General features: G+C 35.7%; 1 protein-coding gene across 20 annotated transcripts in view; it reads right to left on the reverse strand.

The window, feature by feature from the left end:
* The window catches only part of Rapgef6 (Rap guanine nucleotide exchange factor 6), a 221,301-nt gene that overhangs the window by 53,274 nt on the left and 148,353 nt on the right, over positions 1-19,674 (reverse strand). For all 20 annotated transcript variants that reach the window (XM_063230567.1, XM_063230557.1, XM_063230561.1 and 17 more), the window contains 5 exons: positions 17,799-17,963; positions 15,768-15,875; positions 13,578-13,781; positions 10,980-11,088; positions 4,096-4,336 (listed from right to left, as the gene is read on the reverse strand). In XM_063230567.1, the coding sequence (XP_063086637.1) occupies positions 4,096-4,336; positions 10,980-11,088; positions 13,578-13,781; positions 15,768-15,875; positions 17,799-17,963 (827 nt within the window). The remainder of the gene's footprint in view (positions 1-4,095; positions 4,337-10,979; positions 11,089-13,577; positions 13,782-15,767; positions 15,876-17,798; positions 17,964-19,674) is intronic.

The raw sequence follows: 19,674 nt of genomic DNA on the forward strand, positions 1-19,674 counted from the left end.
ATACTGGCTATATACAATCCATGCTATGGCAAGAATGAAATAGTATCTAACTGGCAAAATAGCCATGCTCGATGCTGAACTGATAAAGCCTATTTGTCGAATTAAGTCACTTCTTACCCTAGCAGTCTCCTGAAACGTGATGCAGTAACAGAAACAAGATGTTGGAAAAATTGGTCAATAATTCCCTAACACTAAATTTACTCAGAATAAAAATTTCATATTGTGTAACTAAAAAAGGTCATAGAAATAGTACTAATGAGAACAAAAAGTAACTCCAATTAAAAGCAAACAAAAAACTCTATTGAGAAATTTCAAAGAAAAAAAATTCCTGATAAGCAAGCAAAAGCAATCTATAGCTGTGAATGTTACAATGTACTTTTTAAGTACAAAGATATACACAATTGTGATTAAATAAACAAAAAAAAAGTAGAGTGAGTTACGAAAAGGAAATCAGATTGCCTGAATTATGAAATATTCTCTGGTCAATAAAAACTGCATTGCTATGTCACAATCTATAGATATTTTTCAAATCAGTAATTTTTTTCTTTGACTGAACCCAGGGTTTCATGCATACAAGGCAAGTGCTCTACACTGAGCTGCATTATTTTTACTGTTGTATTGTGGACTGCACCTAGTGCCTTCACACTGAACTATATTTCCAGTTCTTAAAAAAAAAGTTTTTATTTTTATTTTTTTTTTCCCCTGAGACAGGGTCTCACTAAGTTGCTAATTTGCCCAGGCCAAACTTGAACTTGCAATCCTCCTGCCTCAGCCTTCTAGTGCTTGGGATTACCTTCTAGGGACTTAGTGCCTATTTTTAAGCAACTGTTGCTAAAGACTGTATATGACCTCCTCCAATGGCTCACAGGAGATACTCAGAAAGTGCAGAATTACATAATTAAAAATTTTTACTTCAATTAAAAACTAGTATTTGAAGTAGAAATCCTGAAGAGTACAGACAGAAAGCAAAAAGGAAAAATTATCTGCAAAACTAACTTACAGAAAAAGTCATAGTTAATATTTTGATATTTTCCCTTCTACGTTCTACAGCAGTTTATTTAGCCAATCCCTGAGAGCTGGACTGTAGACTATTTCTGATTTTATTCTATTATAGATAATGTAACTAAGACCATCTATACATACTTACATCTAATTATTTTTTTGAAATGTATTAATGAAGCAAAGGATAGGACCCAGTTTCAAAGCTCTTAATAACAAACTGTTCTGGTGTTTTATAGACAGCAAGGTGCTGTAATCCGGGCCTCTAGTCCCAGATACTGAGGCTGATGCAAGAGGACCTCTTGAGCCCAGGAACTGTTGCCAAATCTCATTAAAAAACCAAACCAAACCAAACCAAATCAATAAAAACAAACTTTATAGAGAGGTTGCATCATTTTATATTAGCACAGCAGTATGCACTTACTATCTATGTAACAGCCCCCAATTATAGTCCTATTCGTCAATCTTTGATGAAACAGTGTTCTGTCTTAAATCATATGTCCCTGCTTACTGCCAATATGAATCATTTGAATTCATGTTTTGTTTTTCTATTTAAGATTTAGTGATTTTTTTCTAATTGGTTTGGTTTTTAAGACCTCTCTCTATAAAGGACAGTACATTTCTACATTGTTAAAAGAATGATCTCAGTAGTGGGGTGGATATGCTGCAAGTATTTTATATGCATGTATGAAAAATGCCATAATGAAACTCAAAATTATGTATAATTAATATACACTAATAAAAACATATATGGAAAAACTGTCTTGATTTAAAAACTAATGATTAAGTGACAAGGAATATAACATACACTCATCTTCAAAAATGCAAAATGGCCAATCTGACAGGTAAAAAACAAATCGGCTCTTCTGTTACTGACATCTTTATGACTTTTAATAGACTATTCTGTTTTTTGCTATTTATGATGCTAAAATTATTAGCATCTCACTGCATTGAAACATGCTTAGAAGAGACACCCAGGGTATATGAACTTCTGAAGAACAGCACATTTTATTTGGGTTTGTACTCTAGCCAACATGATGACACAAAGCAAAAAACTCAATAAATGTTTACTTATTAATAAATGAAAGATTAAAATATTCTTTGGGAGTTTAAAACTTTTTCTACTACATCTTTCTTTTCTTTGGTACCAGTATAAAGTGATAATGTGGAAAATATTCTACTGATTGCTCTTGGAAACTCAATTTCTATGTCTTCTGGTTGAAATGAAAAATAGAATCCTTGTACAGTAACTAATTCTCATACCCCAAAGGATAATGTGAAGGTGAGACATTTAGTGTCCTGAAATTTGAATACAGCTGGCTAAGATGAGATATTAACAGGCTGAGCAAGTCATACTTAATGTTTCCTGGTTCTTACACTGCCACCAGGCAAAATGAGAACCTGTTCATTCCAGACCCAAACCATCAGGGTTTCTGGAAGTGGAATTCCATCGCAGTAGTTCCTAATGAACTCTCTTCTGCTTCAGTTTTTTCCCTTTTTCTCAGTGACTTCTGGTCATTTCAAACTGTCTTAATCTTTTCAGTATTGGTTGGTCCCTTCTACTGGCTTTGTTCCTATTTTTGAGAACAAAAGTTTTCTTATGTTTGCTACATACAATTGAAAGATTTGGGGTTTTGTCTTTTTTTTTTTTTGGAGATAGGGTCTTGCCATATGTAGTCCAGGCTGACCTTGAATTCACCACACTCCTCTTGCCTCAGCCTTCTAAGTGCTAAGATTACAAGTGTGCACTACCATGTCAGGCTAACTTTGATATTTTAAAGTTGTCATTTTTATAAGCTAGTATCTTAAGGACATCAGTCATCCAGAATGAAACATGTGAAGAATTTTCTAGAAATAAGAGTGGTTAGGAACAAAGCTCAGGATGTTTCAATCCTCATATCAAATTAAGTGAAGAGCAAAATTATTTCTCTGACTGGGAATAAAAACTCATGAAGGAGAGTATTTCCTGATGTTTGATATCTGAGATTTTAATTGAAAAAAATACAGAAAATTGTGCTTGTCTAAATATGATTTTTTTCTTTCACTGACTATAGTATTATCTTATTGAACAAGTATTGATTAGCAATTTTGTGATTGGTTTAGAAAACTGATAATGTAAACACATGGTAATACACACTAGACTATTACACTAGAGTAATACATACTAGTAAGATACGCTAGAGTCATTTCCAATCATTTCAATAGCTGGATTTAAGCTGTATTTTATAAAGCTTAATTTATATTTAAAATCTTTAGCTATTACTGTTTTGGTGGTATCTCATTTTTGAAATAGAAAACAGATTTGAATGCATGCTTGTAGTCTTATTATTTTAAGAGGCTGAAGGAGGAGAATCACCTGGCATTGGCAACTTAGTGAGAACTTGTCTCAAAATAAAAAATTAAAAAAGGGTTGGGTATAAAGCTCAGTGCAAAGGTCCTGATTCAAGCTCCAGGAACACACATATATACACACATAATACAAAGATTTGATTACAAAGTTCAGGATTAGAATTCATGAGGAAACAAACAGTGCCTTAAAAGGAAGATATGTGTGTGTGTGTGTGTGTGTGTGTGTGTGTGTGTGTGTTGCTAAGACTGAACTTGGGGCCTTCACAGCATGCTAAATCCTCAACTTCCCTTTCCCCCTTTTAATTTTGAGGCAGTGTCTTACTAAATTGTCCAGGCTGAGCTCAAACTTGTTATCCTCCTGCCTTAGCCTCACAGAGTGCTAAGATTACAGATAGGCACACCACCATGCCCAGCTAGGAGAGATGATGCTTACTAACTAAAGAACTGGGAACAGTCAACATGTCTGCTTTAAATTGTCCAACTTTCTAAATCATGGGATTGAAAATTGGACTGGCTGGGCATGGTAGTTCAAGCATGGAAAGTGCCAACAGCTTGACACTAGCCTGAACTACGTAGCTGGATCTATCTCAAAGAACCAAAAAACAAATCAAAACCAAAAAACCAAAACCCAAATAAAACAACCAACCAAACCAAACCAATCACCCACCCACTCAAAAGTGATTAACACCTCCCCTCCCTACAATAAAAATCATATAATCCTATATGACTGAGATCGGCATTACCTACCTAAATAGTTTTGGAGGTAAGATACTAAACCGTGTTTTATCCAAAATCTTTCTGATTTTGTTTCTTCCACCTGAAACAGTATTTGCTTTAACTTTCTTATGTCCTTTCTCCTGCGAGGTCTGTTCAATATCTCCTGGTACATCTTGGATTGAATGACGATTACTTTTTTTTTCAGCAATTTTGGGAATATGAGGAACACCAGATTTCTCTTGTTCAGTCCTACTGAGTAACTCTTTGAAAACTGTGGAAATAAATAAATAAACTTATCATTTCTTTTCTTCTCACTAGAAAGTTTTAACACCAAATTTTGGGGATAAACACAGTCCATTTCTATTATTTGACCTTTTATAGCCCTATTCAAATCAACACAAACTTATACCCATCTTTTATCAGCTAAATCCACTCTTCAGTTCTTACATCAGACTGTACCACTGTTACCCAAGAGTTACTCCAAATAGGAAGAATGATCACATTTTTTGTTTTGGGAATAAAAGAAAGCAAGTGCTTTTCACAAGCTCAAAGATCGGTGGGACTGAAGTGAACTAAGCCTTAAGAACAAGTTACAATATTAATAGCCTGGTATTGAATTGTGAAGTCTGATTTTGTTCTGAGGTTTAGCACCCTGATTGTACATATGAATGTGGCTCAGTGTGGTACTTCCATATACGCACACAGCACACAGTCATCATCCCGAACCACTCTTTCCCCAAGCCCCTGCTATCCCTCACTCCTGCTCTCATCCCGCTTCTGGTCTCTAGCAAGCATTACTTTCAGGCTAATTTTTCTTTGGTTTCTACAAATCACAAAGTATATGTACTTGTCTTTCAGTGTTTAGCTTATTTTACTTAACATGCTCTTCAATTTCATCTATTTTGCTGCAAATGAGAACATTTTTCTTTTATTTATGGCAGAATAATACCCCATTGTGTATATAAGCTGTATTTTCTTTATGCATTCATTCACTGATGGGACAGTGAATGATACTGCAATAAACACAGCAAGTGGGTATCTCTCTTGTATGCTGACTTCATTTCCTTTGGATATTTGCCCAAGAGTGGGTAGCTGGAGCATGCTGTAGTCTTAATAATCTTAGGTTTGTTCTATTTTTGAGATAGGCTGGCCTTGATCTCTGAGTGATCCTCCTGAATCACCTTCAGGAGTGCTGGAATTACAATGGTGTGCCACGGTTCCAAGATTTAGTTTTACATTTTTTGGGGAAGCTTCCTTTGTCTCCATATCCTCATCAGCACTTACTTTTGTTTTTCTGAGAACAGCCATTCAAACTGAGGTAAAACTGCTGCCTCGATGCGGTTCTGAATTGCATTTTCCCAGTGGCTAATATACTGAATGCTTTACATACATTTACTGGCCATGATCAAAATATAGTACAAACTGACATTTTCTGCCTTCAAAATAATGAAGATCTTTAGGGGTTATCTTTTAAAGTAATTTCTTAATTTAAATTCAGTAAGTTCATTTAGTTTTCTACTTTTTTTTGTCTTTTTTGAGATGGGGTCTCGCTATGCAGTTCAGGCTGGCCTTGAGCTCACTTTGTAGCCCAGGCTGGTCTCGAACTTGCAATGACCCTCCCACCTCAGCCTCCCGCTCCCGAGTGCTGGGATTACAGGCATAAGCCACCACGCCCAGCCTAAATTTCTACTTTTAAATTTTATTTTAAGTCATAGGATAAACATAAAACTTTATCAAGCTAAAATCAAGACATTCATCCACTCAAGAAATATTTTCTGAACTATGTGTATCAGGTATTATACTAGATTTCTGCATATTTCTCTAGTTGTAGAACTTACCACTGCCTGTCTAAGATTCTTATTACAGAGAGAACATTTCAGGAAAACACTTAAAATATTAAGAAGGAGCAATCCTAAGTAAATCACTTTGTAGGAACAGAAAAGATGGTAAGATTTTAACCAGGCAAAGAGAAGAGGTGAGAAATCATTCCAGGTGGAGGGAAATCTCAAGTTCATGGTCTGTGGTAGAAAGACAACTCAAGAAAATGAAAATGACTAGAGAACATGGTAGGAAAGTGGATAGAAAAGTTTGTATCTTCACTGGACCTGCATATATAAATAAAAGTAAAAGTTTGGGGAATTTATGATTTGAAGATAAAGAAGAGATATGATATGTTAAATTTTTAAAGTGTTAAAGAAAAAATTAAAGGATAACGGGCAATGTACTTACCATGCTACTAAATAGCAGTATCAGATATTACACAGATTTCAAAAGTGAAGATGCACGAGAATTCATAAAAGTTTAAAAATTTGTCTACATGAGCATCAAAAATGTCTCTTTCTACATATGTGTGTGTACACACAGAAAACAGGGCAGCAAAAATACTAACTTGAGGAAAATATCTATAATCTTTTAAACAAAAAGATACAGTCCTTTATTTACAACATGCTAAAATAAATCAGAATAAGATGAGTCACTCAATACAAAAATGAATAGGCTGAAAGATTTTAGAGAAGTGTTAAAGCACACAAGGTGTTCACTCTGACTCATTATTGAAGAATGTGCATCAATAAAGTTGGTCAATGCACTTCAGAGGGTTTGTTACACACCAAATAATGAAATGGAGATTGGGATAAATTTTCAGAAGTAAATCCTTACAGAGCCTGTCAAAAGTGATTCTGTTTTGAGAAATTTATCTTACAGCTATTTCCACAATACGCACAAAAGATAAATACAAAAGATTTCTATTATGTAATTAACTGTGAAAACTAGAATTTAAAATGCTCACCAATATGACATGGTTCAATAAATAATGGTAGAACAAATCTGTGAACTGAGGTGAAAGGGACAGACGGGGGTATACATGGCATGGTTCCCTTGTGTATCTTTCTTCAGTATTTTAATTTTTCAAAATGTATGCACCTTTTATTAAAATTTAAAATGATAACTTATCTGAGTAATGAGATTTTGTTAAGAGGTGTCAGAAAGTTGTGAAGTGAAGAACAGGGAAACTTAAAATTCTGGAGTGGGAAGATGGACTCAAGAGACAAAGTCACATAGCAGGGAGAGATCTGCCATTACTGTGTGACAGATTTATCCTTCAAACTTCCTAAGGCGGGAGGCTAAAGAGCTAAGCTCAAAATGGAGGATGAACTTACAAAACAGAAGAGATAGAAGCTTATCAGACTCTGAAGCAAAATACATTCCTTAGGTAGAGAGTGGGAGAGTGAGACTAGGAGAAAAAAGTTAAAAAGGGTGAAATTCCTGCAATCTCTTGGGACCTGGAGACAAAGTTCCACCAAAGAAGGCCTTGAATTAAGCGTGTGATTAGGTCTTGCTCTTAACTTAGAACTACTAACACAGTATAATAGTTCTGTAATCCAACCTGACCCAACTCAATTCCTCCATCCCATCTGCTTAAAGAAATGGCAAATCCTGAGGAAATATTTTCATCTTCTCTAAGGTTCTTTAATACAAAGTACAGCATCAAATTTATCAGAAATACAAAATAAAAAATAGGGGTAAGAGACAAAAAAAGATAATCCGTTATGTGTTAACATACACACGGATTTACAATACCCACTGTAAATAAATTTTATTTTTTATGTTTTAAAACAGTGTCTTGCTATGTAGTTCAGGCTGGCCTTGAACTATATGTAGCCTAGGCTGCCCTGAACTCATGATGACCTTCCTGCCTCAGTCTCCAGTGTACTGGTGTTAGAGGTGTGTGGCACTATGCACAGCTATGTAAATGTATCTTAAAATACAGAATAAAGTGAATGAAAGATGGAAAACTCATGCCTACAAAAGAGCTTTATATGGTACATTCTGTAAGTGGAAAGTTAAAAACCTAAAATTAAAATCATTATGCATGTGTAATGTCAGACTGTAGGCTACAGTCTGCACTGAAAATTTCCAAACTAGCAAAAGAGAGAGGGATTGGGGGAGAGAGAGAGAAGAAAGAACACAGCAAAAGTGAAAGAGGATTCTGGGGCACAAATTTGTTAACACACAAGTAACTGATTTTCCACTTGGAAGAGACAAAGGGAGTAAAGGCAACTGGACATGCTAATGACCCTAAAACTTCTAAAATTGATCAATGACAAATACATTTAAAAGACCACAAAATGCCCAAGTAATTAAAATGACATCAGAACTGGTAAAAGGGAATCCTTGTAATAGTTAAGAGTGCACCCATCAGAGCTGTTCGTGAACAGAGTGCTTTTCTGTGGGCTATGGTTCCAAAGTCTTCATAGTGCTGTTCAGATCTGTGTGGTTTGTGCCACACAGGTTTGAAACTAAAATGTCAATTCTCAAGGTCAGTATCAGGTGGTATTAAACCATGCAAGCACAGGTTAGGGGCAAACTCAACAACTTTGTGGGTTTTTCTCTCTCAGCTCAGTTATAAATATGGTATTTTTAAATTCATTAAGCTTCCTTTTTGGTCTCTAGAGGGAAACTACAGAGACTATGAGTCAAATAGCAGGAAGCGGGTGGGGGTGAAAACAGAGTGTGTATGTGGGGCTGTGAAGTTGGCCCTACCCTCTTGGAGCCACAGATCCATTGAAGGGTAAGGAAAGCTGCCTTCCCTCAGAATTCTGGCTCTCGCAGGCTTGTGTCACTGCCACGGTACTGTTGCGGGTATGAGGCCTGAAGAAATGGAGAGAAAGGAAAAAAACCCAAGGGACTTCTGTAATTGAGCTTTGGGAGTCCCATTTCCCATTCTTGAAGCTGTTTGCACCATAGTACTCACTCAGGTTTCAGGTTACCTAGAGTCTGGCCTGGGTGTGTCAAAGGGAAAAAAAGTGATTTCACTGACTGTGGTGGTGTTTTGAATTCTGGCATCCCTGTGTGATCTGCCTGTTGCTGTCTGCTTTTTAAAGCTCTCACATAAGTGGGTCATTATTCTATACAGGTTTTACTGTTAAATTCAGTGGGACATGAAGAGTAACATGCATTTATTCCATCTGACCCAGAACTGGAACATTTAATTTGATTTTTTACGTTCATGCACATAAGTAGTAATCAGCCTGTGCTGGTATTCAGGAATGCCTGTACTTTTGTTTGTTCTGGCTTGTCCTAACTTTAACAGTGTTCTACAATCATTAGTTGGTTGCTTGTCTCTGCCTTTGAAAATTTATTTTTAGAGTAACAGACTACTGTCGGCATCCTCTCACGAAGAGACTGTACTTACTTGTTTTCGTCCAGGACAAGGTTAAAATGTACGGTTTCTTTGTGTGCCCCAGACTGGGAAGCTGGAGTACATCCCCACTCACGTCAGAGTAAGCCTTTCAAGGTTCTAATTCTCACAAGTATTAGAAGTATCTTGGACTTTGGTGGGCACTAAACAACAAGTTTCTGGGTTTACCAATAGCTCTGCTTCTGGACTGCATTTTATGAATGGGAAAGATGGTAAATAGTCCTGGCCAAAAAAAGAAAGAAAGCAAGAAAGAAAAGAAAAGAGAAAGAGAAAGAAAGAAAAAGGAAAAGAAAAGGCGTCCCTTCGGGGAAGCTCTGACTCACCCACGGTTTGTGCCCCGCTTTACCTTTCCCTTGGTGCATACTATTGGGTAGTCAGTCCCTCGTTTGCCTTTTCTACCAGCCTGAGCACAAAAAATGGCTCCCTTTTACCCTCTTTATGGTCAGACAGTGCTTCACTATCTTTTCAGGTATTTTTATACTGGTGTGTACTTTTCTTTAATCTTTCTATTTATTGTCTTCAGTCAGTACTAAATTAAAAAGTAAATATACATTTTTAAGATTCAGGTGCTCAGGTAATGGAACCTTTGCATGAGAAGCCACCTCCTCCTTTCACTCAGGGGTAGTCTCTGTTAACATTTCCTAAGTATTTTCTGAATGAATGAAAAAAATACATTTTCACGTATGTACTTTAAGATCTCCTACAATAGTGCTAATTTTATTTTGTCTTTTTATTCTATCATTTGAGGGTACTTGCAAGAGATCCTTGCAAGAACACTATGAAACAGAGCTGGAGAAAGTAAGGCTTTGAGAGACTAATCTGCCCAAGGTGACACTGGGAGAGTCCTTCAACTTTATTACTGAGTACTTCTTTTGGAGGAGGGGGCATTCTTTGAACACAGTGCTCAGCAATGTTTCTGATTCTCCCCTATCACCCTTCCTACAGGCATAGTTTTTAAAGTCAATTCAGATTCCTCTAATTGGAACTTGAACAGCTGAAAAGTCCCCCACACAGCCACTTCAAAAGAATATTTAAATTTTCTTTGATAGTTTTCAACTAATATAATTTAATCCTATTGTCCATCTCAGAATTTCAGCAAAAACTCTATGGTGTCTAATGAAAATAAGTAACAATAAATATCTTCTAAAAGTTAAAAAAATGACCTAAAAAGTACAAGTTTATTATACTTCCTTTATTCAGATATAAATATGCTAAAACCACAGGGCAGGCAGAAAGGTAGCATATGATATTGTTAGCAATCTTTAATTCACTAATTACTTAATTTAATAAATTAATTTCCTATTATTTCAGGAAGTTAGTCCAAAGGTTAGACGTAGACTGATTTGCCCATTACCAGGGGGGAAAGAATCTGATTACGGCTTTTAAGTTTGACTGCAGTCATTCTAAGTTTTATTCATTAACCCTCCTGTTCAGTTCTATACAATGCTCATTTCCTAAACGACTAAGTATAACTGTATATCTGTTTTTAAACTTACTTTCTAAGGTATCAAAGTAATAAATACATATCACAAAAAATGAAAATTCTAGATACTAAACTATCCTAATGAAACCCTAACAGCTTTGACCAAAAACAAACAAACAAACAAACAAACAAACAAACAGTTTACATTTTACTATCTTTCTTTTATTATAATGACTTTTTCCTTTTTCTGTTAGCAAAAAAAGGTCAGGGAATTTTTACAACAAAACTCACCAAAAATGTTGGTCTTCACAGTAAGTGCAAGATGAGTATTATTCCTCAAAATTTCAAGAGCCTTCCCAAACGTAATATTTTCAAAATTTTGTCCATTTACTTCCATTATCTTAAAAGTATTTGAAAAATATAAACTGTTATTAGTTTATAGCTACAATCTTAAAAGTTTAATAATGAAAAACTAAATAAAATGTACCATATGTGACCTAAAAGCCTCTTTGAGAATATGGACTATGATTTAATTTTTCTCTCCTATATTACTATTTCCCCCAAATCTCTAATGTTTCTGAAAAGGCTAGGATATTCAGAAAACAAAATCACAAAAAACCAAAAACAACAGGATGATTTATAAATGAATAAAAAATGTCAATCATGTCAGATCAGCTTATAAAAACTTCTGCCTGTGTAAGAATATACAAATTTTTGTCAAGTAAATTTATTCCACTTCAAACTGAATTAATTCATTTTAGAAACAGCAATCTAAAGCATATTTAGTATATTTTGCTGCCACTGATTGAACTAGGGAATCAAACAACAAGAAACACAAATGACATGGGTTATCTTTTCCCATATGAGAGCTGCTGATTCTTTAGAGCATGGATTCTCCAATTTGGATGTAAATCAGAATCATACAAGAGGCTTATTAAAAAAATTCAACAGCAGAGTGTACGGAATTAAAGGATAAGAGTATAAAACAATATATTAGGAAAAGAAAAAAAATTATACAGAAGTAAAATTCATAGTTGAAAAAGAGTTGTGTCCACATACTAAAATGGCTGACATAGTACTGTACAAAGATTATAAAACCAAAGACAACTGTTTTTTTTTTTTTTTGTCTTTTTCCTTTTTATTGGTACCGGGGATCGAACTCACGACTGCCTGCTTGCAAGGCAGGCGCTTACTTATGCCGCTGAGCTAAACCTCCAGCCCCGACAACTGTTTTTTAATGTATGCTAACGAAATTTCTTAATTCCAAGTGTGGAGAATGAAGATTCTATATATAATGCTATGGGGGCAGGGGAAATCAAAGGTGTGAGAGAAAAACACCGATTTGGACTTCCCTGGGGCAACATTAAGACAATGTTCTGTAACTTCAATGCTTTGAGGAAAAATCATGGCTACCAAATACCTGAAGAGCAACAAATACTGTATGCTAATTCCAGAATGCTGGCTATCAGACACTGCTAATGAGTAGTCAGGGCTAACGACTAGAAATCTTTATCTTTAAAAAGCTTCATTTGGGAAAGAATCGAACTGTGAACTAATTTATATCAGTTTCTTATCCCCTTGCTTTACTGGTATTTTGGGCCAAATAAGTCATTGTGGAGGATGTGCTGGGCACTGTAGGCTCTTCAGCTGCATCCGTGGCCTCTCCTTGCTACGTGCCAGTAATAATCCCCAAACCATGATGATAAAACATATATCCAGGGCTGTGGGTCTAGCTCAGTGGTTGAGCCTTTACCCAGCATGTGCAATGCCCTGGATTTGATCCCCACCACCACAAGCAAATCAAACTGTCTATATTATACATACAGACCGATGTAGATACAGATAGATATGTATAACTAGATTTTTCCAAATGACCTTTGGAGTAAGATAATCCATAGGTTACAAATCAGTGTTCTCAAGTGCTACATCTTTTATAACATATTCTCATAATTTAAAAAAATGGTAACATGGCTCTTAAAAGTAAAAGCCACACTCTAAAAAAAAAAAAAAAAATGAATAAACACAACTTCAAATGGGGAAAAGTAAGTTTCCCAAGTGATTCTGATGACCAGTGGGTTTTGTTTTTTTTTTTTAAATTCACTGAATTTTGGGAAACCACCTTTGGTGCACATGAGAAGAGAGGTTTGTAAAGAGCTTTGTTAAAAACAGATTCCCAGCCCTCGTCTTGAGAATGTGATGGTGAACTGCATTGAGATAAACCTGAGAATTATTTTGTTTAAAGTAACAAGGCTGTCAGTAAATCACATTTTGAAATACACTGCCCAACAGTTACCTAATCCTATATAAAAAGAATAAATCACTACCAGATTCCTCCCGGTGTTTCATTTTTTTCTGGTTCCTTGCCAGCCTACTTTGTTTATGAGTATAGTTACAGTACTGTATGTAAGCGGATACCACCATTTATGGCAATCTTCAGACATTTGTATTTCAAAATGCTATGGAAGAGATGGAAGTGTCTTCACTTTCAAAATTTCCAAGGGTGCTAACCCATACACTGATCTTTCTGGAATATTATGAAGTTGCCAGATGACAAGTTTCCTAATCCTTGCAGAATGGGCTGGCCCAAAGGTGGTCATGATGATAGAGTGCAGTGGACCATGCAGTTTCTGGCTGTACTATATCAAAATTTCCAAGAAGGTAATAGTGAGGAACTCACTACGGAATTTGTAGTGAGTTCAAGTCCAGCTTACATTACATTATGAGCAATGTGTTTTAAAAATAAACTTTATTTAAGTATTACCTATTTAAAAAGCTCAGAAAAATATTTCCTTAAACAGGCCATGCTCACTTGAAGAAATATCAGATGAGAACAAAAACAGCAGACACACTTTTTAAGAGAAAGCTTCAAGTGGTAGGTTACTTATTTACCTGGTCACCACGTTTCAGTCCTGCATCAGCAGCTTTGCTACAAGGTTCTACTCCTTCAACAAAAATGCCAAATCCCTTTTCACTTCCTCCGGCGAGGGCAAAATGCAGGGGTGACTCCCGGGAAGCCTTCTGCAGCACAACTTGTCTCCACTTAGCCTTTGCAGCACAGGCAATATTCAACAGCCGGAGATGACCATTCATTTTCTGTAAAGCAGAAACGGGTAAAATGCACAAAAACCTTTTCCTATGGGCTTCTAAAACATCACTTATGTTATGAGAGGGCTGAGATAAATGAAAGTGAAAGAGAGGACACTTCCACTCCAGAGTACTTTCAAGATTGAAATGTCTTAGTACGATTTTTGAATACTTTTGGATAAACACAGGTTAGAAGGGATTTGAAGGCTCATTTACAGAGGAATGACAAAAAACTACTTCTCACTCCCTGAACCTCCTCTCCCGGCTGGTGTATAAATCAGAACATTTCTAAACCTTTATTTAAAACCTTCAATGACTTGAACCACCTTTCCAAATAAGGTTTCATGTTCAAAGACACATCTGAGTTCTAGATTTCTATGGAAAACTTCTAGTATTTTAGTTCTTCTTTAAACTCAATAATAGTGCAACTTCCAGGTGGCAGTAAGAGGTAAATATTCAATTATTGTCAAATAAGGTAAAATGTAAATTTCATTTTCCTATAAAGACACTACCCCCCAAAAGAAGACACTAAGTTTTATATTTGTTTCGATTCCACATAACTCCTTGGATTATTAGAATTTAATAAATACTCAATAACTAATTATTTACTGGGAAAAATTCTATCACTGTTAGGCACTATGCACATTTCATTGTCCCTCAAATGTTTAAACAGCGAGCACCAAAACAGCTAAATGATACCAGTGTCCCTTTATTTAACTTCTCTGGTTCTGACCATTTTCCCCATTCTGCAAGGAGCAGATACACGGCTGAGAAGTCTATAGGAACCAAGGTAAAGAAAGGGACAAACCCAGCCCATTTTCTGTTCATTAAACTCCATCCACTCACATTGTGAAGGTTATAGTTCTTGAGCATTTTTGCTGTTTGTTTTCAGACTGCTACAATCATTTAACTCATTATATTCCTCATATATTCACTGAATTAGAGGTTATCTTTCAACTAAGATAACTGAGACATAAAGTTATCTAGCAGATAGTGCAGTTTGATTTTAATACAGGCAATCTGACTCCTGAGCTGTACTCTGAAGCCATGTGGATGATTTACACAATTCCCAAAATTTGAAATTCAAGCCAGAGGCCACCTGCAGATCAGTTTTACAATAGACAGAAAGAAGGGATTCATGAGTAGCTACTGTGGATATTATGGGGACCTTGAGGGACCTGTCTTAGATGCTGTATATTTTTTAAAAAGTGAAATCACACACAACAGATAAACTGTCAAAGTCTTAATGTAGATTTGATATGTAAGGTATGTATTCAAAGTTCCAATAGCAGGATGGCAAGAGAATTCCAGCATGATTGAGATGCAGGACTGGTAAAGCTTATGCCACAGTCTGGTTTGGCTATAATCTAATGTATACAGGAAAAAAGCTAAAAATCTGTATGAGGAACATGAATACACAGAACTACTTTGGCAGAAATTATAGTTCATTGACAAAGACAGTAACATGCAACATTTATAGTTTTTAAACAGTCTTTGGGTCACACGAATAGACTAAAAAGACAAACTGGACTTAGGAGCAGTTAGCAGGCTATTTTAAAAGATCAAGTATAATAAAATCATAAAATTCTAAACCGGGGGTAGAAAAGTAATGGCTGAGAAAGAGATTAGAAGCAGATATGAGTATGTATATGTCTAAGTCACAGAGAGGGAGGACTTCAGAAACTGACTGGATTCTTGGCCACCAAATTCAAGAAAAAGAGAAAGGGGCCAACAAAAAAGAATACTGTTTATAAGCCTGGGAATCTAAGGGACAATAATATTGGTCTTAAACAGAAATGAGAGTTGAGAGAAGATCTGTCTGGGTAAGATGGCAGAGGAGGAGGATAAGTCTCTAGGACAGATTTGAAAGTTTTCAGAATGGATGTTTGAGACATATGGAAAAGATGAAAACTGCTGCTCTTGTAAACTGCTGTTCTCACTAAGGGGTAGGGAGGCCTCTAAATTCTGAAAAAGATAAATTCTTTTGAGTCTTACTGTATCTTCCAGATTTTTTTCAAATTCCTCTAGAAATTGAGTCATAGCAGGATCACCTTCGAAATCATTAAAATGATTATTTACCCACAACAATACAATCCGTGTCACCTGTGGAAACAGAGAAGGCAGCATGTATTTATGAGAGGCATCCCTTCTGCACAGGCAGATTCCAAAAGCATACTGAAAACCAGAAGGAACTGAGTTCTATGGCCAGCTCCCTGGAATATTCCCTTTCCAAAACCAGGCTAGTCCCATTGGTCAGTTGGAACTTTTGCTTCCCTGGATACACAACATAGTAGGACACTGCGCTCAAAAAGACACAAGTTTTCTTGTTTACTAAAATGTAGGAAGCACACAGGATGATACAGCTTAAAATCCAAGCTTCTATGATAAATGCAGGCAATTGTATTAATTTACAGGGCCATACTAAAGTGTTTCTATAGCCAAGAACATGTTTAACCAAAACTGTAACAAAAACAAATCTGCAACCCCTTCATAGTAAATACTGACAATTTTTTAAGCGGTAAACTGGGTCATTTTGCTCCACAAAAACTTTTTAAAGGTTAGATTAACAAACAGTGACTTGCAAATATAATTTGTCATTTTATGTGTTATCTTGGGTTTCTGGATTGTGGTCCTTTGAAATAAGGCAGTAATTGTGGTGAAGTTCAATTTACTTTTTCTTTTGTTTGTGAGAATTACTCTTATCTTTTCTTCCGTGAATGCCAATTTTAACTTTTATATGTATGCCTCTGACCCATTTTGCGTAAATTCCTGTATATGGTAAAAAGGCCCAATTTTATTCTTTTGTATATGGCTATCTGATTATTGCTAAATTTGTTCACTAAATACACCTTTATTTTTCAGCAACTGAAATAACTATTTAGCTGCAAAAGGGCAAGCCTATAATGTTTGACACTATAGTGTTCTAATTAATACAATTCTACCTATATCATATTTCCTATAAAATGCAATGTAAAGACAGTTGGTAATTGAAATCCTGCTTTTTATTTTCTTATAATGCTTTATTCCCACTGATTTGCTGAGGCATTATCAGTCTGCCCATTATATATACAAAATGCACGGTAAATAGTAATCTATTTAAAACACCAAATAATGTTTAATGAAAAAAAATACGTAAAGGAAGATTTGACATAGACATAGAAGAGAGAAATTAGGGTTTGACACACAGTTTTCAAATGATTGTAAAGCCTGTAACTCATAAAAATTAAGATATTCCTTATTCTGAAGTTGAAAATAATTTATCTGGTGACTATAAGTTATTGATCAGTTAATATTTTATTAATTTTCAGAAACTCAATATTTTAGTAAAATTACAAATACTATCATGTAGGTATTATGTTTCCTGCACAGCTATACCTTGGCTTTACTTCACATTTTCACTTTTAAGACTTATATTCCCTTTCATTTGTTTTTATCATGTCTACTTTCAATAGGCTATTCTATTAAAAATGTAAGTGAAGCAGGGCATGGTGGTGCACATCTGTAATGCCAGCACTCAAGAGGCTGAGGCAGGAGAACTGCTGCAAGTTTGAGACCAGCCTGGGCTACAACGTGAGCTCAAAGCCAGCCAAAACTACACAGCAAGAACTTAAAAAGAGAGAAAAAAACATTTTATCTATCTATCTATCTCAAAAAGACAAGAAAAAATATTTTATCTATCTCAAAAAGACAGAAAAATATTTTATGTATTTATCCACCAATCTTTGTTGGCATTCACTTTTTAGATGCACTGGACTGTTGTTAAAAAAAAAAAAACAATAAAGTTGGGCGTGGTAGCACACACATGTAACCCTGGCACCTGGGAGGCTGAGGCTGTAGGATCTCCATGAGTTTGAGGCCAGCTTAGGGTAGTAAGTTTAAGACCAGCCTAAACTACATCATGAAACCTTGACTCAAAACCAACCAACCAACCAACCAAACACACACACAAATCCATTGAATGCAAAAGGTCTCATTAGTAAAATTTAAGTGTTAACATCATTCTCACATCCTTTATAAAAAACCAACCTTATCTCTTAAATTGTCAATTTTAAACCATTCCAATAGCTTGATTCCAACATCCAAAGGACTTTCAAGAAATGTCCTGTAAGTTAATAGAAAATCTTCTATATATGTGGGGTCCACAATAGAATGTTCTTCTATTAAATGCATGATGAGACGCTCAGGTGTTGCCTAAAAATATAAGGAAAGAAAGGATTAGAAAATAAACAAACAGCTTGGGATTCAAATAACTTCTCTGTAAACATTTCTTTAAAACTAGAGTTTCACCTTTAGAACCTTAGCATTGGGAGCAGGCGGTTGGTCTCTAGGCTGTAATTCAGCAGCACCCAGAGGTTCACAATGAGAAATCATAGAGGAATAAGTCCCCAACAGCATTATTCAGCTACACCTGCTTCCAGTGGCATTTTGATTTATCCTTTCACAGGCTATCAGCTATTTCTATTACAACTGGGGGCATGGTAATGATTGTCCAAGACAAGAGGAGGAAGAAGTGAGAGTTAAATAAGAAAAGGCAAAGAAAAAAAGAAAGAAAAGATAGGAAACCAGCTTTCTTTCAAACTTAATCCACCTAAAATTTTCTTCTGTCCTAGGCTATGGCAACAATATGTCAACACAAGACAGCCAGTTTTACTGCTGTTGTTACATGCTGGAACAGATCACTGCATTTCTTCTTCCATAGTTTCTTCCTGCTGGACGACCATATTAGGAGAAAACCAGACTCCTACACTAGTTTTTACACTCTGTTTAAAATGTGTGCCTGTCTCCCAATTTATAAAAGGAAGCATAAACATTTACCACTACTTCTCTTTGAGCTTCTCAATCAATGTCAACATTTATTGGCCTTTGTGATTTTTCATATATATAGTACATATATAGAAGCAAGCAACAAAAAACAAAACAGAAAAAGAAACCAGCTATTAATGCCTAGATGCAACCAAGAGGTATCATGGTTGAGGACAATCAACTGTTGTCATAACACCAAACTTCAATTTGCTGCTTTTACTTGAACAATTCACTGTTCACAATTAATTGTGTAGTAAGCATACATTAATGCTAACGATATACTAATCTAAAAATTTATTTATAAAAAGATATTCCTTGCTAACAAAGAATAAAATCTTTTCTTTAGAAGGAAGCCAGAGGTAAAACTTTTTATATGCTATGTAAGTGCCAAGTTGACTGTAACTTACCCTTCTTCTCCTACTCTCCAAAATACTAAGCCCACGAGTATGAGCCAGGTTCATTATCTAATCTAAGCATCGTTTTGGGTCACTTCAATCTGGTTCTTAGATCATACACAGTGAAGTCAGGGGTGGGAATGGTCAACATGAAGGAGCTGCTATCATTCTGCCTGGTTAAATCCATGACAGCCTAAGCTTGACACTGAAAACTTTCTTCAGATGAGCCTCACAACCATGCACGGTATGTCACCAGTCAGCTCACTAGCAACCAAGAGGTGGTATGCTTGATGACGAGGTGCACATAATGGTATCAGGCAAAAGAGATGTGTGCTGTTGTTATATGGGCATGGCAGACTGATCACAATCAACAAATAAGCAAATAAAGTGTAACAAGCAACTTCTGGAAAAGATATTTACAAATACACACAGGAAAAGGTTAGAGAAACTTCTGCAGTAAAGTACTACATCTGGAAGTATTTAAACTCATGGTTGCTACACGTTATATTTCCTAGCTCTGTCTGGTGAGAGGATTTAAAAACAATGCTACCTCAGTAGCAACAAATAGTGATTATCCAGATCTTAGTACATAAATGCTAATCCTCCCCTGGAGAGGTCATAAGCTCACTGGAGAAATGGTGAATTCCAAAGCTAGAGGACACAGAAAAAGTTCATGTTGAACTTTATTATTTGCCAAGTAATAA

This window comes from Cavia porcellus, unplaced genomic scaffold (genome assembly GCF_034190915.1).
Source record: "Cavia porcellus strain 051 isolate PalLab524CR breed Dunkin Hartley unplaced genomic scaffold, mCavPor4.1 scaffold_19, whole genome shotgun sequence".
Lineage (NCBI taxonomy): Eukaryota > Metazoa > Chordata > Mammalia > Rodentia > Caviidae > Cavia > Cavia porcellus.